This window comes from Toxorhynchites rutilus, chromosome 3 (genome assembly GCF_029784135.1).
Source record: "Toxorhynchites rutilus septentrionalis strain SRP chromosome 3, ASM2978413v1, whole genome shotgun sequence".
Classification (NCBI taxonomy): domain Eukaryota; kingdom Metazoa; phylum Arthropoda; class Insecta; order Diptera; family Culicidae; genus Toxorhynchites; species Toxorhynchites rutilus.
Window position 1 is genome coordinate 201,849,562 of NC_073746.1, and position 20,230 is coordinate 201,869,791.

Below are 20,230 nucleotides of genomic sequence, written 5' to 3' on the forward strand. Positions count from 1 at the left end.
GGAATTTGTTATACAAACTGATGCTTCGGATATTGCGGTAGCCGGGGTATTGACACAAACATTAGATGAACAAGAGCGGGTGATTGCATACTTCTCACACAAACTTACCACACCCCAAAAGAACTACCACGCGTGTGAAAAGGAGACCCTTGCGGCTCTCTTGTCTATCGAAGCGTTTCGTGGATATATCGAAGGATCTCACTTCACCCTAATCACTGATTCATCGGCCTTAACACATATGCTCCACACCAAATGGAAAACCTCATCACGTTGTAGCAGGTGGAGTTTGACTCTACAGCAATACGACATGACCATCGTACACCGGAAGGGGAGAGAAAATGTTGTCCCCGATGCGTTATCACGCTGCGTTGCTGTAGTGTCAAACGAGCCAGACTCGACGTGGTATGAGAGCATGAAGCAGAAAGTTCTTGAGCAGCCAGATGAATACGCTGATTTCCGTGTAGAACAGGACATATTGTACAAATTTGTATCTACACCAAACCATCCATACGATTACAGATTTGAATGGAAAATTGTAGTTTCTCCAGATAAAGGGAGAAATGTTTTAAATGAATGTCACGATCAGGCAATGCATTTAGGCTTCCAAAAAACATTAGCAAGAATTAAATTAAAATTCTATTGGCCAAGGATGTCACGAGACGTCAGAGAATATGTGAATGCATGCTCAACATGCAAGGAAGTAAAAGCTTCTTGTGTGCCCACGGTCCCCACTATGGGTGACCAAAGAATCACCACCCACCCCTGGCAAATTATTGCAACCGATTTTATTGGACCTTTGCCAAGAAGTAAACGGGGAAACCAATACATACTGGTAACGATTGATCTCTTTAGTAAGTGGATAATGCTGACTCCAGTCAGAAACATCAGCAGTCATTCGTTGTGTCAAATTTTAAAGGAGCAATGGTTCTTCCGGTTTTCTATCCCGGAAGTGATCATAAGCGACAACGCTTCCGTATTTCTATCTCGGGAGTTCAAAGGCTTCCTCGAGCAGTTCGATGTCAGGCATTGGCTGAATTCGAAATACCACTCTCAAGCCAACCCCGTAGAGAGGGTAAATCGAACAGTCAATGCTGCCATTAGAACATACGTTCGAGAAGACCAGAGACTCTGGGATAGTAAACTGGCCGAAATAGAAACCGTACTAAACACTTCAGTTCACTCCTCTACGGAATTGACACCGTATTTTGTAATCCACGGTCACGAAGCATTTGCAAAAGGTACCGATCACCAATATGGTGCGAAAGAAGATGAAGCTTTCATCAATAAGAGAACAGAGTCACGAAAACAGTTGTTCAGCCGTATTTATGACTTGGTACATAAGAACTTGGCAAAATCACATGTAGCGGGGAAAACTCGGTACAATTTGCGACACCGAACTTATGCTAAAACTTTTCAAGCGGGTCAACTCGTATACAGACGCAACATGAAGCAATCGAATGCGAGCGAAGCCTATAACGCGAAATATGGTCCACTGTTTTTACCAGCACGAATAAAGAGAAGAATTGGTAATTCTTCTTATGAACTAGAGGAAATCGGTGGAAAATCCTTGGGAGTGTGGCCTGCTGCCCACTTGAAACCAGGGTGATTTAATTGTCCTTCTAACATAACATCGCTGAAATCGTAGAGTTTCACTGATCCTTCCATTTCGGTCGTATTTTTGAAAATCGCGTCTGTTCGCCTTCCCGATCGATCGTTTGATCCACCTAGAAATAAAAAGGAGATTAGTTGTATATCCTTAGAAAAGGCAAAATACTTTTCGCCCCACGATGCTTCTAGTTCCATTTCATAATAACAAACAAAACCACTTGTCATAAATTTGACAAATGTCTTTTTCATTGTTCGTTTCATTACGATCTGTCACATAGCAGATCACATCTCTAAACACTGTTTATTCAGTGATGCTAGACGATATCTGATGACAGACAAGGCAGAATTCACCAACTCAGCATTTGAAAACCGCGGTTCGAATAGTTTGATGTTGGAATTTTGATTTAAAAAAAAATATATTTCTCAATGAATAGGGGATCCGATCAACTGACAATAATGTGGGTTCGCTGGAGACCGGAGTCATCGAGACGCTGATGGTCAGTAACAGACAGTTCTCATCAGAATTTGTGCTGGAAACTGAGCGGAGTTGAAATGATGCCTTATGACCCCGAACCACATGATATAGTTGTTCGGAGAACTTATAAGTGGAGGTAGTAATAAATATATTACCCCTTTAGGGTTACGCGTAGTTATGAGAACAGGAACGGTTATTTTTGTCTCGAACGATTAGACTTAGGGAATGAATGGGAACTGGTGAAAGGAACGAATGAATGATTTTTTTTAGACGGACGCGTCTTTTGAGTGTAGAGAGTAAATGGTAATGCTGGTAATTAGTTAGGTTTTTATCGGTTTAGAACAGAGAGGATGAAAAGGAATTAGGCAGAAGCTGGTGAGTAGTAATATGACAATTTTTCTCTGGTGTAGAGTGGTCGGGAGCAAGTATGGCGAGATATGGCAGTTAAAGGTATGGAAATGGATCGAGGTGATTAACAGATACAAGAAAAAAAACATGATCCAGAATCCGATTCAGAGTTTCACGGATGGAGTGGGTGTTGTGCGAAACTATGTTTGGACGAAAAATTACTAGCATATTTTTTCTACCCTACCGAGGGGAGAATTGTTACCGACCAATGACGCAACAGGGCAGTTCAATTTTTGTTCAATTAAATGTAGTAATCGTTCAAAAATAGTCTTTAAGTAAATCGTTTGTTTTGTTTATTGTTGGCTGATTCATTAATAAGATTGTCGTTAAATGTAATTTTTTTGTATGAATTGTTAATTGTAATAACTAACATTAGTTTAAGTGTATATTGTACTAACTCAACTTTGTAATTTGCCACGATCGAAAGCCCCCTTGAGTAACATCGGCGGGCAAGCTGATGGTGTTCCGGAAGTATGAGAGAGAGAGAGGAAGGAATGAGATAGAGGAATATTTGGGAGAGGAAAGATTGAGAGAGGAGAGTAGATGGAAAAAGGAAGAAGGATTAAGGTTTCGTGGAGGGAAATGAAAAAGGCCTCGGGCACTTTAGCTGGAGTTTGGAAGCGACCAACACCTATTTAAAGATAGTGAAAAATTATAGAAAAGTGAGTGTTATACTCCTGGGCGTGTGATTAAGAAAACAGGGACGTTCCGGTTCACGCCACGTTGTTTCCAAGCGTGCCCCCGGATTACGTACCTCCAGCCGCCCGTGCGCAATTTGAGTACAACAGATATAACAAGTTCTGCCACGGATCCGATAATTCGCTAGCGAATCAACCCGTAATCGAAACCACGAAGAAGGTACGTGCTACAGACCCTCCTCTCTCTCCGTTACACAAACCACGTGTCATCGAAGGGCCCCAACGGTCGACGAACGGCGCCGCAACGAATAAACTATTAAAATAAAAATTTGTAAATCGTAAACCAATTACCAGTTCTTTTACATAGCTTTCATTTCGAACCAGCCCTATTGGTCTTCTCTCTTGGTTGTGACAGTGTCGTCCGCGGTACAGGGAGTCCCCCGTAGTTCGGAAGCCGAGCCTGAGATAAATTAGATAGAGGTGAGCTAAGCTGGGCGGTTATGGAGTAATCCATAACTTTCAGAAAAAAAAAGTTTGCATTCAGTGTCTGGGATGATGCTGCCGTGAATTGGATCGTTGACTCAGTTGCAAGTCTGCATATGAGCACGAATGAGAAGTATTTTGTGAGCTTGGAAGAACCGAAGGACGATACACCACGTTTCGTAACGGTTGCGGATGGCAAAAAGGCTGCTGTGAAGGGGATAGGAAGCTGCAAAATAAAGTGCTACGGATTAAATGGCGAAGAAAAGGAAATCCTGCTAAGCGATGTTCTCTTTGTTCCGGAGCTCGATATGAACTTGGTATCCGTCGGAAGGTTGGTGCAGAAGGGCGCTAACGTCACGTTCGATGAGAAGGGTTGTACGATTGCGAGCGGACAACGAATTGCTGCTGTGGCACCTCGAATGAACGGTTTGTATCACCTACGTCTAGTAGAGAGGACGAACGTTGTCACCGAACAGAACCATGCGACGGACTGCATACACGAGTGGCACCGTAAACTAGGACACCGTGATGTTCAGGCCATCCTTGAGCTGGAACGTCGGCAGTTGGCTGAAGGCATTAAAGTGAAGAATTGCGGGTTGACGATTACCTGTGAAACCTGTCTGCAAGGAAAAATGGCTCGTACACCGTTTCCAAAGAAGGCGAAGAGGAAGTCCAAGGTGATTCTCTACATAGTGCACAGCGATCTTTGTGGGCCGATGAACACGGTAACACCCGGAGGACGTCGATATTTCATCACTTTTATTTTTTGGCAGACTTATCTCACTTCTTAACTAGGCGAACCTAGCCAGAATTTTCACCTGCCCCCGGGCTTCTGAATGCCAAAGGGGGACTAGGCTCTGCGGAATGCACGTATCTGCATGCTCGTGCTGTTTCAGTCCTGACCGAGAAATTGTCGGACAATTGCGCAGGTGCTAAGGATGACCGACTTTTGGATGCCGGCCAATTCCTTCTCCATATTCAACAGCTTTAGCGCTTCCAGAAGTGTCTTCAGGACAATTCCAGTTCCAGAGAGAACGACTGGAACAATTCTTGGGACCTCCCTTAGCCCTCACAGTTCCTTGAGCTCCACGGCCAATGGTCGGTACTTGCAGATTTTGCAACCGTAGGTCTCCTTCAGATTCTGGTTCAGTGGAATAGCGACATCGATGATGGTGACTTTGCGGTCGCTCTTGTCGTAAACCATTATATCTGGGCGGTTGTGGTGGATCGAGAGGTCGGTCAGAACAGTGCGATCCCAGTACAGCTTGAAACGGTCATTTTCCAGGACAGGTGCAGGCAGGTACCGGTAGTTTGGTACGTTGTCTTCCAGTAGAGCACATTGGAGCGCCAGTTGTCGATGAACAATACGGGCCACGTTGTTGTGGCGCTCGGTGTAGGCTGCGTTGGCCAAAACGGGACAGCCTCCCATAATGTGCTCTATGTTTTCCCCTGGTTGATGGCACATCCGGCAAATGTCATCAACGTCTTGATGCCAGACGTACCGCCTGCAGTTTCTCGTCGGCATTATCCTGTCCTGGATGGCTATCATGTCGGCTTCTACTACTGAAGAGAGTTCACCACGCGTTAGCCACAGATTAGATGCGGCCTTGTCGACGTGTGGCCGGTCCAGTTGATGGGGGTGGGCACCATGCACTGCCTTCTGCTTCCAAGCTGCAATCTTTTCCTCCACTGTCTGCAGATTGCAGTTGAGTTGGTACTCCGCTTGCGCCAAGTGCAGAGCGCTGTATCCTCTGTCGGCGGCGCAGACAGCCCGGTATAGCGCGTTTTGGTTGGCGCGTTCTGCGAAGTACTCGCGCAATTGTCGTACCTGGGCAATACACAGTGCAGATATGTCGACTATTCCAAGTCCCCCTTCTTTGCGTGGCAGTGAAACTCTCTCCAGTACCGATTGAGGATTGTGCATTTCGGCCTCTTTAAATGCTTTCCTCATCCTCCTCTCAAGGTCCTCTAGGTCAGTTTTGCTCCATTTGACTACACCAAAACTGAAGGTCAGCAGGGGAACCGCGAATGTGTTGATCGCGCGTACCTTGTTCCCCGCGTTGAGGAAAGTCCTCAGGACACAGTTCACTCGACTCAAGAACTTGTCTCGTAGCTCCGTCTTGATGTCGGAGTGGCGAATCCCGGTGAGCTGTCGGAATCCAAGATATTTATAGGATTCGCCACGAACCATGTCTCTTATAAACTCGCCGTCATAGACCTCGTAACCTCCGGATTCGGTAAGTTGTCCTTTCAGCAGATGGACACAGCGGCACTTGTCGAGGCCGAACTCCATGCAGATGTCCCTGCTTATGTCTTCGTCAACCCGGATAGCTACACCTAGACGCTGACGTGAATCAGCGTAGACCTTGAGATCATCCATGTAGAAGGTATGGGTCACTTCTTCGTGGGCGCCGTCGCCATACCTTATTTTATAGCCATGACCGTTTCTATTGAGCGTCCTACTGAGGGGGTTCAGTGCCAGACAAAACCAAAGCGGGCTGAAAGAGTCGCCTTGGAATATCCCCCTCTTTATCTGCAGCGTTCTAGACTGCAACACATTTTCCCCATCACTAAGGTGCAGAGACGTGCTCCACTGCCTCATCGCATGCTGCAGGAACCTAACGACGACGGGATCAATTTTGTAGAGCTCCAATACCCGGACGAGAAACAAGTGAGGTATGGAGTCATAAGCCTTCCTGTAATCGATATAGGCCATGCTTAGGTTCCGCTGGTTATATACCGCCTGGCCGACTATGGCTGCGTCGATGATGGCCTGGTCTTTGCAGCCATGCGTATTTTTCCTGCATCCTTTCTGCTCTTCTGCGATGATGTGATGTTGTTCGCAGTGAGCAGAAACTTTGGCGGTAATTATGCTGCTCAGTATTTTGTACAGACTCGATAGGTACGTTATCGGTCTGTACTTTGATGGGTTCAATGTGTTGCTGTCTTTCGGGAGGAGGAAGGTGACGCCACGGGTGGCGAATTCAGGAAGGTTGTGTGGGTCACGTAGCACCTTGTTGAAGCACTCAGCTATCTTTGGATGTGCGACGGTCAGCTTCTTGTGCCAAAAGTTCTGGACACCATCGGGGCCCGGTACTGCCCAGTTCCTCAGGTACCGCGAGGCTTCGCGGACATCGTTCTCTCCGACGATGATAGCTGGCATCTCTCCAATTACACCACAACTCACCTCCCCCCTTCTTAACCACATTTGCCCGTCACGATGTTCTACTGGGGTCTCCCAAATACCAGCCCAGAAGTTCGTCACATCGCTAATATCTGGCAAACCTTCGCGGTAGTCGGGCTTCTCGTCGCTAATGTGGTCGTAGAACGCTTTCTCGTTATCTCTGAACATCCGATTTTGTTCCTGGCGCTTTGCAGAGTCAGAGTAACGTTTCAGCCGTTTTGTAAGGACGCTCAATTGCTGTACCAGTGTGTCGAGTTTTTCCGTCAGCTGGTGAGCTCCCAGCTGGCGAAGTTCAGTAGGCCGCACGATCACAGCAACTTGGCGACATAATTTCGCCGATCTGCTGCCTCTTTTGTACGCCATCAGTCTTCCAATTGCGGCGCGCTTGTTTAGGATCCGTTGCTCCAATCTCCTTCGCCATGGAGGCTCACGCCTTTCACGGAGATGTTGGAGCAGTCCGCCTCTTGGCCTTATACGGTATCCTAAACTTTTGGCGGTCGCCACAGCAGCACAGTAAACTTTCAGTTGCAGCTCCTCCATGTTCTCAGCATCAACCAAGTGCAGCGGAAGAACGTGCTCGTTCATGAGCTTTACTGCACTTGTCAGCCTGCGGGAATGCTGCAACTTCGGGATCCTGGGGCGCGACAATGGGTCTGTGTCGCGGAACTGTGAGATTGCCTCGTCGTAGTGGAAAACCAGATCGCGTAGTAGTTGTTGATCTGGCTGTGGATCTTCCGGCTCAGGGGGTTGTTGTACTGTGGCCTCCACTGGTGCTGATTCGCGTGCCCCACTTGCGAATGAAATGCTCAGCCGTACTGAACTTCGTCTCGACACATCGCTTGCTCTGTTCGTTCTGGAGCTTAGTTCTCTCTGCACCTGCTGCTTGATCTCGTCGACTTGCGTTTGGGAGAGCATGTTGTTGCGTACTATCGCTCTACGCCTCGCGTTCATCGCGTTCTGATCAAGCCTCCCGACGAACTCTGGATACGCTTCCTCGAACATTGTTAGTATTCGAGGGCGACCGCTCATGTCCGTCTCCAAAGCAGTGCAGATGTAATAGGCGCGGATCACGAATTCATTCATTTCGTGTGTCCACATGATCCGGCGCCTAGTGGTACCCACAAGTGTGGACGACTGTCGTCTGGCAGTCGCAACACGTCTCGTAGGCGCAGCGTTTCTTGGGTGATGTCGATGGCTGTTGTTTCCGTGTGGCGGTAGCTCTTCGGGTTGAACCCGGCTGGTGGCCCGCTCTTGCACATCGCCCTCCAGCCGCTGGCCGCTCGCTCTTACGCCCGTTCCAGGACCAGCTCCAGTTCGGGGACCCTCCTCGGGTGATCGCATTCTAATTACTCTTCGTGATCGTAGCTCCATTTTTTTGAATGTATCTCCTTTGCCCGGGAGACAGCGGGTTGGCAAGGCCTCCATGACCCGGGAGGCCTTCCCCGGGAGAGATATAGCGCTCTGACTCGCTCGCACCCCCTCACTTAGCCACTTTCGACACCCGTTCTCGGAGCCAAGACCAGGTGTGTGTTTCCAGTTCACGCCCGATCTAAAACTGTCGTCATATGATCTTAGTGGAGGCGTGAGATAGGAACATTTGAGACCAACAGGCAGGCTCCTACCCTATATTGATCCCCATTTGAGAACATTTTTTTTTTTATAAAGATGATGATGGTCCCACCTCATTCTCCTACAAAGGTTTGAGCGGGACGAGTTATCTTATTGATAATTATTATATTACGGTATTTATATTTTTCATTAACTAACCAGTATGCAAATTGAAATTGAAAGGAAAACGGACTGGTTATCTCGCAGACATAGATTACTAATCGAAAGAACAATATAAGCCATTATCTGATCGTATTTATTCCATGGCATGTCGAGAGAATTTCCAACCCGGGAAGACCCTAGACCGATCGGGAATTGAACCCAATACCTATGTCAGTATTAGCCACAAATTTACAAGGGAATTCCCGCTTTATCAGATCCCCGGCCACGATTCTATCGTTTCCGAGTTCAAGCAGCTGAGCAAACCCAAGCCTAATTCTAGCCGATACTTCAGGCCCACTACTTATCCCAAGGCATGTCAAGAAAGTTTCCAACCCGAAAAAATCCTTGACCGATCAGGAATTGAACCCAATACCTATGTCAGTATAAGCCTTGAATTTACAAAGGAATTCCTGCTTCACTGGATACCCGAAAACGGTCTGTTAATCGTTTTCGAGACCAGACAGCTGAGCAAACCTAAGCCTACTTCCAGCCGATACTTCAGGTCCTACATTCAACATGGAGTATAAACGTATCAACCTGAAGTCTGCAATGAGATCCGCCACAACACAGAAAAATCTCGTTATAATTATCTGTTGAAAAGATGAATTTACGAGTATTCCGTTTGAGCTATCCCTAGCTTCATTCCGATTTCCACATACAACCCCTTGGAATGCTTTTATTTTATTCGCGATAAACTACTTTTGCTTATGCTCGATCTCAAGTATTTCTATGTTTGACAACGCGCGCGGGCTCAAACTATTGCAGACTTCACAATTATTTTATTTTTTTAAATTGAATTGAAAAATTTAATTTAAATAAAAAAAAAACAATTAATACCATCATCATCAGTCTTAAGATAAAATGAGTAATAAAAAAGGACACACTCACACACAAAAGACAATACATAATTCATTATGTTTGCATATTTAGCCATCGTGAACTTAAATGTAACAAATTAAAATCAAACATTAATTTCAAGACTGAAATGACACACAAAATGACCACCCTGTACAAACTGTTATACAAATAACACAGATAAGCTACACTCACAATACACTTAGAAAATTATAGCAATAGATCGAACACGAACGAAACTCAATAGACCATGTAAAAAGGGAGATACAATTGCTATAGTGATCAGTATCCGACCGATCACCAAGAAATAAATACTGTGAAATACAAAAAATTATTATTGTGAAAAAAGAAATAATGAAAAGTGATTCTAATAAATTGGTACATATTACAAATTAAATGATTGGAGTTGTTGGAGTCTCTGGAGGAAAAGGAAGGCGGATAATTGGATTCGTGAAGGATTTGGAAAGGACGGTATTCAATAGGAAAGGAAGGAATTAAGTTTGGACAAATAAAAGCTTTCACAACGTAGGACCAAAGGTACGTTCCAGTGCTAAAGGGTGCATCTTTGGAACTATTGGAGGTAGTACTCAACCCACGAACCTGAATCTCCCAACATTGGTGCCGTGACCAGGATTCGTGGTTGAGTTGGGTCGATCCTGAGGATAATTGGATCATCATTACATCAAAGTGTCACATTGTTCTGAGGATAATTGACTCATCAATCCATTGTTCTGAGAACAATTGGATCATGTTACATTGTCTTGAAGATAATAAGATCGTCGCTGAAATATTTCAAGAGGACTTGATGGCGCCGAACGCCATAGCTGCTGGTTGTTGGTGAAATACTGTGGTGAAATATTTCAACGGCAAGCTTTTTACGGACGGAATTTATTATGCTGGATATGGAAATTTAATCGAATCGAATTACATCGCATCGGACGGCTGTTTCAAATGTTATTATATGCTACGGTGGAGTCACATCGGTTGGTAGGTGACAATCATCACTCTTGGTTATCGTGGATTCTTGAACAGACGATAGGCGTTATTCGAAATATCAAAAAATACAAAGCCTGTTATGGACAGGCTACAGGTTAGTAGCTGTCCTATATTTTTATTCTGATTTGAGTGATGCTGTGGAAGATAATTTTTCATTTCATTGAACGCTTGAACGGCATTGGAACGGCAACATCGTATCGTGATATTATTTCACGCCAATTGGATAACGCTGTATATCGGACTGACTACAACGGAATTGTTGAGGAAGCAAACTGTGTTAAATCAGGCGGCAAACACAGTCTGAAGCTGATACACACACACAAAGGCGCGAACAGTGATCATTTTCGGACTTCGACGTGAGGTGGTGAGCAATATTGCTTGATCGAGTGGTACGTTTAGTACTGCAGATTCACATCAGTGCAGAGTGCTGAGAAATATTTTCATTAAATCAAAGTCTGTTGTTGGCAGGCTACAGTTATTTTGCAACTGGACAGTAATCCCAATCTACAGCGGACGATTCGGATAACGTATCCTAAGCCACGGTCTCGGCATCTCTACATCGGTTTGGCTGCTGTCAAGGAAGCAGATCGTACTACAAAAATCAGTGGGAAGTTTGAAATAGCTGTCACAATCAGCACATTGTTGGAAACTGGAGTACTCGGACGAGAGGTGGTGAGCGATCTTGCTGAACATCTGTATAAATATACTATATTCGAAAGCGTAAGGAGATATTTAATTAAATCAAGGCCTGTTCTTGACAGGCTACAGGTTAGTAGCTGTCCAAAATTATTATTCTGGTGTGGTGGTGCTTCGTGAGAATTTTATTTCATTTCATTGGTTGGTCCAACGGAGCGGCGTTCGAGTAGTGCACATTAGCAAAACAAGAGCAGGTTACAGTGAGGGTATGGCTGGGAAAATTAAGGACAAACTCAGAAAACGCGATCGAATTTTTGCTGCTCTCGATCGGCATGTAGTTTTCTTGGAAGAGTATGATCCAGAAACTAAAAAGGGGCAAGTTCAATCCCGTTTGGATAAGCTTGAAGCATCTTGGGAAGAATTCAATGAGCTTCAGGAAGATTTATCAGAAGTCGATACGAAGGGCGAATTAGAAGGAGATATTACGAAAGCGTACGCTGACTACGAAGAACGCTATTACGAAATTAGGGCTAGCCTGCTGGGTAAATTAGAACCACCTCCATCTCCAGCAAATTTGGATAACACTATTGGTCGTAACAATGGTGCTTTGGGTGCGCACACAGGCGTTCGGTTACCGCAAATTTCTCTACCAGAGTTTAACGGGGATTTCAAAGGCTGGCTTTCTTTCAAGTCAACGTTTGTATCATTGATACATGACTCTAATGAACTCAGTGACGTGCAGAAATTTCATTATCTGAAATCTGCACTAAAAGGGGAGGCGGCCAAACTGATCGAGTCTCTCACGATCACCAACGGAAATTATATGATAACGTGGGACACCATCAGCAAGCGCTACTCCAATGAATACCTGTTAAAGAAGCGACATCTCCAGGCGTTGATGGAATTCCCGAGGATTGAAAAAGAGACGGCGGGACGAATACATGGACTGCTGGACGAGTTTGATCAACGACTGAAGATCTTGAAGCAACTGGGTGAGAAGACGGAACATTGGAGAGCGATGATTATCCATTGGATGTGCTCTAAGCTGGATTCTCGCACTTCGCAGTTATGGGAAGATCATGCCGCATCGATAAAAGAACCAACATTTTCGGTATTGGTGGACTTCTTGAAGAAACGAACAAGAGTATTAGATGCGGTGTTGTCCAACGCAAACAATGGTTCGGTCCAACCCAAGACAATTATGAAACGTGAGCGTATAGCGGTGCATGCTTCTTCGGAAGGCGGAAGGAACGAGCCTACTTGTCTATGTTGTGGCGATCTGCATTATTTGGTACGGTGTTCAAAATTCCAGGATCTCGGGCTGAAGGAAAAGTTAGATTTCGTCAACGGCAAGCGTTTATGTAGCAATTGTTTTAAGACAGGTCACTGGGTACGAGATTGCAACTCGAAGTTTAGTTGTAAGAAATGCGGGAAGAAACACAACACATTGATACATCCGGGATTTCAACCAGCAAAGGCAACAAGCGGCAGTTCAGAAGACAACGAATCAACGACTGGACGGAAAAGTGACGTAGCTAGGATGCACATCGCTGCAGAAATAACAGACGGAAGAGACAGTGATGCAGCAGAAGGATCCACAGCAGGATCATATAGTGTCGGAACTAAAAAGAATAGCTTGAGTTCTAGAGTATTTCTTTCTACGGTGGTAGTAGCGATACACGATCAAAATGGTAATAAACAACTAGCTCGAGCGTTGTTGGATAATGGATCCCAGGTTAATGTTATGAGTGAGAGGCTGTGTCAAATGCTGAAGCTTAAACGTCGACGGATTTGCATTCCAATAACGGGAGTTGGACAGTCTGAATCAACGGCGAGACATGCGGTTAGTACAACGGTCCATTCCCGAGTTAGCGATTTTTCCATTGGATTGGATTTCTTGGTGTTACAGCGGGTCACAGCTGAACTTCCTTCAGCAACGGTACCAATTTCCCATTGGAATATTCCTCCCAATCTTCAGATGACGGATCCTCAATTCAATTTCAGTGGTCGCATTGATCTTCTATTAGGCGCAGAGCATTTCTTCGGTTTCTTGGTAGACAGGGAAGTGAAAAAGATGGTCTTGGGTCCGAAGCTACCGATACTTGTGAATTCAGTTTTTGGGTGGATTGTTTCCGGTCGTGATGAAAGCATACCACGGAAAAGGACAGTGCGATGCTGCACAGCAACAACCACCGAGAAACTCGAGGAACTGATCGAAAAATTCTGGCGGGTAGATGGCTGTGAAGACCAGCCTGCTTGGTCGAAGGAGGAACAAGAATGCGAAGAGGACTTCAAAAAAACACACTCAAGATCAGAAAATGGTCGATACATCATTAAGTTACCCAAACATACGAACTGGGATCGGATGTTGGGAAATTCTCGAGTAATGGCATAATGGATAGATACCGCAAATTGGAAAAACGACTGGAACGGAACCAGAACATGAAGGAACAATATCATTCATTCATGAAGGAATATTTGTTTATGCAACACATGCGGAAGATATCGGATTTGGAGCTTCAATCAGAAGTCCAAGAACCGGACCGGCGGAAGGTATTTTATTTGCCGCACCACGCGGTGATCAAAGAAGCAAGCACGACTACAAAAGTACGCGTCGTCTTTGATGCTTCGGCGCGTACAGACAGCGGTTACTCCCTCAACGACGCTCTTTTGAAAGGACCCGTAATTCAAGACGACTTATTGAATTTGCTCTTACGTTTCCGCAAGTATGAGGTAGCACTTGTGGGAGATGTCGAAAAAATGTACAGACAAATACTTCATGATAACAAAGACAACCTCCGTTTACGAATATTTTTCCGCTTCTCAAAAGATGAGCCCATAGGTGTGTACGAACTACTCACAGTTACGTATGGACTCACTCCTTCATCTTTCTTAGCAACACGGGTGCTAGCTAGCTGAAGACGAAGGAATGGAAGGTAATAAAGCTCGATCAGCGCTAGAAAAGGATTTCTACGTCGACGACTATATTGGAGGAGCCCCAAGTGTCGACGAAGCTATCGAATTGAGGGAAGATTTAACGTCGTTGATGAACAAAGGAGGTTTTCCAATCCGTAAATGGTGCTCGAATCGACCTGAAGTGTTGTCTGACATTCCTGAAGAACAGTTAGGAACTAACCTCACAATAACCTTTGAATTAAATCCCGATGAAAAGGTTAAAACTCTAGGGATTACTTGGGAACCGAAAGCTGACCAGCTTAGGTTCCTTTACAATGTTGGAGATGATGAAGGTGAATGGACCAGGCGGCGCATACTGGCTGCGATCGCTAAATTATTTGACCCTCTCGGGATAATCTCGCCCGTGGTAGGCACCGCAAAAATTATTATGCAGGAGCTGGCTCTGCTGCAAACCGGGTGGGATGCTCCGGTACCGCCGCAGCTCGAGCAGAAATGGATTAATTTTCATAGCCGTTTGTTTAAATTGGCCGACTTCAGCATACCCAGATTCTGGTTCATTCCAGATTACGTCGACGTTCAACTTCATTGCTTCGCCGACGCATCGGATCTTGCGTACGGAGCCTGCATGTATATTCGGTCCATAAATCGACAGGGCAACGTACGTGTTGAACTTCTATCGTCGAAATCTCGGGTCGCTCCACTAAAGCGGTTAACGATTCCGAGATTAGAACTATGCGCAGCGAGAGAAGCTGCCCGGTTATATCAAACCGTTATTAAGGCCCTCGCGTTAGATCACATCCGTTCATTTTTCTGGTCGGACTCAACCGTGGTTCTCCATTGGCTGAGGGCCCCACCGAATTCGTGGAAAACTTTCATCGCAAACCGCGTTTCAGTTATCCAGACAGCACATATGGACATTTGTGGCTACATGTAGCCGGCAAAGAAAATCCTGCGGATCTTGTTTCCCGAGGAATGCCTATTGAAGATTTTTTGATCAGTGATCTTTGGAAGCAAGGACCTTCATGGCTGAAACAGGAGCCATTGAAATGGCAGACGGACATTTCTATATCCGTTCCTGAGGAAACAGATCTGGAATCTCGAGTTCTCGCTCCCATAGCCATCACAACCGCCACTGTGAATGAACCCATTTTTATCTTCTCACTTCGATCTACTTTCCTTCCATTGATTAGGATAGTTGCGCTTTGTCTACGATTTATTGAGAATTGTCGAAACCCCATAAGACGGAACACTTCTGTGTTTTTGACAGTATATGAAATCAACGTTGCAAAAATGGTTCTCGTACGACTGGCTCAGGAAGAATGTTTCAACGAAGAAATCGACTCCTTAAAGAAGCGATACCAAGTTTCTCGCCAATCACCATTAAAGCTATTATCTCCTTTTTTAGATAAAGATAACATAAAAAGAGTCGGTGGTCGTCTACGACATGCTCTGGAGGATTATTCGACGAAACATCCGGCGATTTTGCCAAAATCACATCATTTAACACGCATACTGATTGAATATTATCATATCCAAACACACCATGGAGGAAATCAACTTACGCTTGCAGTTATGAGACAGGAGTTTTGGCCAATACATGGAAAGAGGGCCGTCAGTTTCATCCTTCGTAAGTGCCATCGCTGCTTTCGTTCAAACCCCACATCGATTCAACAACCAATGGGGCAACTACCCTCTACTCGTATACGTCCAGCTCGCCCGTTTCTAATAACTGGAGTTGACTTTTGCGGGCCTTTCTATTTGAAGCCACCTCATCGTCGAGCAGCCCCACTGAAATTTTATATTTCCGTGTTCATTTGCTTCACGACCAAGGCAATCCATCTAGAGCTTGTCATGGATCTTTCGACAGCTGGATTCCTGTCTGCCCTTCGCCGATTTGTCGGGCACCATGGGATTCCATCGCAGATTCACTCCGACAACGCTACAAACTTTCAAGGCGCTAAGCACGAGCTACATGATCTGTACAGGGGGCTCAACAGCAAAGCCGGACAACAAGCTATTGGATCTGAGTTGTCCCAGCTAGGAATTTCTTGGCATATGATTCCACCCCGCGCTCCCAATTTCGGAGGATTATGGGAGGCAGCGGTGCGCTCCGCCAAAATTTGCCTGAAAAAAGAAATCGGTAACAACCAGCTAAGTCACGAGAACTTTTGTACTCTTCTCGTACAAATATCAGCCACCCTAAATTCGAGACCTCTAGCACCATTATCAGATGATCCAAACGATTTTGAGGCCCTCACCCCAGCTCATTTTTTGATCGGGTCATCAATGAAGGCTCTTCCCGATCCTGACCTTACCGCCATACCCACTAACCGCTTAGCTCATTATCAGCAACGACAACAGCTTTTCCAACGTTATTGGCAGCGCTGGAGCCAGGAGTACATCACTGGACTACAGCAACCAACCAAGAACCTTCACCAAAGCATTATACGTATCGGCAGCATTGTGATCCTTCGCGAGGACAACGTCCCACCTTTACAATGGCCACTAGCGAGGATAGTTGATCTTCACCCGGGCGCAGATGGAGTCGGTATAAACGTATCCACCTGAAATCTGCAATGAGATCCGCCACAACACAGAAAAATCTCGTTATCTGTTGAAAAGATGATTCTACGAGTATTCCAGTTGAGCTATCCCTAGCTTCAATCCGGTTTCCACATTAAACCCGTTGGAACGTTTTTATCTGATTCGAGAAAAATTTGTTCATGTTCAATCTCATGCTTCTCTATGTGTGTAAACGCGCGCGGGCTCAAACTATTGTTTAAAATTAAATTTGTATGTACGACTAAGGAAAAAAAAATACGACTTAAGTTCCGCAAACAATTAACATACCATCATCATCATAGTCATAAGTTAAGAAACACAAATATCCGTTATAACTTCGTTATCTTACATGCTAACATTGATTAACATTGATTCTATACTGGGTTACAAATCCAAATCATGCTTCAAAAACTCTTTACAAATACTACGGAACCTTCGAAGATTTGTTGCTGTCTTTGCTTCATTTGGTAATGTATTGTAAATCTTCGTGGAGTTAGTCGATCACATCTCAATATAAGGCGCATCGCCTTGTTTTAGATCGCGGACTACCGTTTGGGCATTCCTGATATAGACCAATCGCAATGTTATCATGCATTCGAAAATTGCTGGAGAAAATGATTCTTTCTCATTTAGATAAACGGATTGAAACGAACAATTTGCTTTCAGAAACGCAGTTTGGCTTCAGAAGAGGTAAAGGAACGAATGATTGTTGCTTTCGTCCAAAATTCAAATACCATTTGCTCGTAAAGAACAAATGGCTTTGATCTTCCTTGAAGAGACTTTTGATTATGTTTCTTTTGATATATTATCAGATAAACTTCATAAGTGTGGACTCTCGCCAACTTTAAATAATTATTTGTATAATTTGCTGTCAGAAAAACACATGGGTTTTGCTCATGGAAATTTGGGAGTCTCTCGACTAAGCTATATGGGCCTTCCCAAGGTTCATGTTTGAGCCCCCTTTTATTCAACTTTTATGTTAATGATATCGACTATTGCCTTTCGGGGCATTGCACGCTACGACAACTTGCAGATGATGGAGTAGTTTCCATTAGGGGATCCTCCTCCGTCGATCTGCAAAAACCATTACAGGATACTTTGGACAATTTGTCCACATGGGCTATTAAGTTGGGCTCGGCAGCTAAGACTCATATACTGAAGATGGAGCGGATACAATATCGTTGCTTGCGTATTGCTTTGGGTTTCATGCAATCGACCCATCCGTAGTCGTCGAGCGCTTGGACATGAAACCACGCTGGTCCACCGAAATGCAGTGGGCGAATGTTAAACCAATTCAATAATTAGCTCGGGAAGCTTCGACATAGTACTTAAAGCGGCTATTCCACGATAGTTCGATACAGTCCTTTTGCAACCCTTCTTGTGAATCGGAAGAACGTAAGGTTCCGTCCAGCAGGATGGGAAGTCACCCGACCTCAGGGAGAGATTGAAAGTATTGGCTAGAGGTGTTGCTAGAGCAGGCAAGCAGCGTTTCAGGACCAAGGACGGAATACCATCAGGACCGGAACCCCTCGAAATTTTCAGTTTACTTCCGGCTGAGACAACCATTTCTCTGGTAATAGCAAACGGTCCACGGCTGAGAAAGAAATGCAGCTGCTACGTCTTGACTGTTTGTTCGTTCGTTACTGAAAACGCTGCTGAACTGTTTACGGAATAATTCTGCAATAACCGGAATGGTGACAGCGTCCACTACACCGTTAGTCATGGTTGAGGGGAGCCATGTTTTCTTCCTTCACGTGTTGCCAGAACCTCTTAGGGTTAGGAAACGGCGTTGGAGCTGTCTTATGTGCGCTTGATGTAGTTGATCGTTTAATCATCTGTAGTCCAAATTAGCCTTGGAATAAAATTATTACTACGCGGGTAACGTGATTTGTGTCAGGGGGAGTAGTAGTGTGGATTGAAGTCAGGTGGAATAAAGAGGCAGATTTGCATTCATTTGTCACGTCAATTGTAATAACCATTTGCTAGAATAGTTCATCAGTCAACCGGCTTCCTTGGGTGTTTGTTTGGATCTTGTGTCTAGGATTTTGTTTTGATTTTAATTGCAGCTCGAATCAAACTTTTTAAATGATCAGTAATTTTGCCCAAACAATAAATCTCTGGCCATTTTGGGGACAATCCGCGGTACAATCTCAGAATTTCTAGAATTTCAGAATTAAAAATAAACATTCAAGAAGAAATTGTGATTGAAAGTGTTCGAATAAGCAGCTCGACAATTGCCTAAAATCTGATAGAAGAGATCAAGGTAAAGGTGTGGGCGTTTGAGTTATGATACAGCATTCAGAATGCACAACAGTTTTGACGTAGGACTACGTCTTTCATTTCTATACCGGGGTGTAAAATCAAAGTTTCGAAAACGAAAGCGTTACGCCGGAGACCGAGATTTTGAGCGTTAATTGCTCCTAAACAACTGAACGAAATGGTATGATAAACACTTCATTCGAAAGATAAAATGTCTACGCGTTATATACTTGTTACTTTTTGATCCAAAAACTTGTTTCAATAGTCTTAAAATTGCTTTCAAAACAGGCTATTGAAATCACCAATCGGTATATAAGCGATTGGTGATTTCGCTCGGAAATCCACTCAGTTCTAATTGAACAGCGATTGGAGCATGTTGTCGCTGTTGCGGTGAAGCTCTTTATTTATCATGAAAGCGCGGATGAACGGTGTCACCAAGAGCCTGTTTGTGCACCCTAGGCCAGAAGGGAATCTATCAGGAGGAGAGTGATGCCACAAACGGTTCTCTGGGAAGACATCGCTACACACACATACACGCGTGGCTATTAACAGATGGTTATCGAGTTGGCATTAACCACTGGTGGGCTTCCAGTATCGAGGAAAATGTGGAAATATCTAATCGTTACTGAAAATAATCTGCCAGTTCCTTTGGGAATTTTCAAAATATATTCATGTGAAAGAGTTTAATTGAATGTTTTCTATCCATGTTACACTGTGACCAAATATGTTTCAATCAAGTGCTATTAACAGGTGGTTATCGAGTTGGCATTAACCACTGGTGGGTTTCCAGTATCGAGGAAAATGTGGAAATATCTAATCGTTACTGAAAATAATCTGCCAGTTCCTTTGGGAATTTTCAAAATATATTCATGTGAAAGAGTTTAATTGAATGTTTTCTATCCATGTTACACTGTGACCAAATATGTTTCAATCAAGTGCTATTAACAGGTGGTTATCGAGTTGGCATTAACCACTGGTGGGTTTCCAGTATCGAGGAAAATGTGGAAATATCTAATCGTTACTGAAAATAATTTGCCAGTTCCTTTGGGAATTTTCAAAATATATTCATGTGAAAGAGTTTAATTGAATGTTTTCTATCCATGTAACACTGTGACCAAATACATTTGGTTTTGTGGTTTTTCAATCAATCGCAATTAACAGGATAGCTTCAGAAGATTATTCTTCCCCATCAGTAGGATATTTCCGTATCCAATATTGTATGCGCCCGCAATCGATTATTGCTCAGTCGCCGAAAGTTCCGAGCTCAGAGAGTTCATTCCCCTCTAGTTTGCCTTCCAAATTGCCATCGTAAACCACACCTTCTCTCGATTCAATCACACACAAAAAGCATACTTAAGCGATATTCTGGTGGTGAGACACATTCATTTTTCGTGAGGACATCGACAAGACAACATCGTTGCCTAACGTGCTGGAGGAGGT

The 20,230-nt window shown here is 44.4% G+C and overlaps 2 protein-coding genes across 2 annotated transcripts in view; both read right to left on the reverse strand.

Moving 5' to 3' along the window:
* The window catches only part of LOC129773836 (uncharacterized), a 71,464-nt gene that overhangs the window by 12,461 nt on the left and 38,773 nt on the right, over window positions 1-20,230 (reverse strand). The window lies entirely within an intron of this gene.
* LOC129776028 (uncharacterized) lies at window positions 1,509-19,339 on the reverse strand. Its single transcript, XM_055781396.1, has 2 exons — window positions 3,246-19,339; window positions 1,509-3,122 (listed from the first exon to the last, which is right to left on the reverse strand). The coding sequence occupies exon 1, from the start codon at window positions 8,219-8,221 to the stop codon at window positions 4,682-4,684; it is 3,540 nt and encodes a 1,179-aa protein (XP_055637371.1). The 5' UTR covers window positions 8,222-19,339; the 3' UTR covers window positions 1,509-3,122; window positions 3,246-4,681.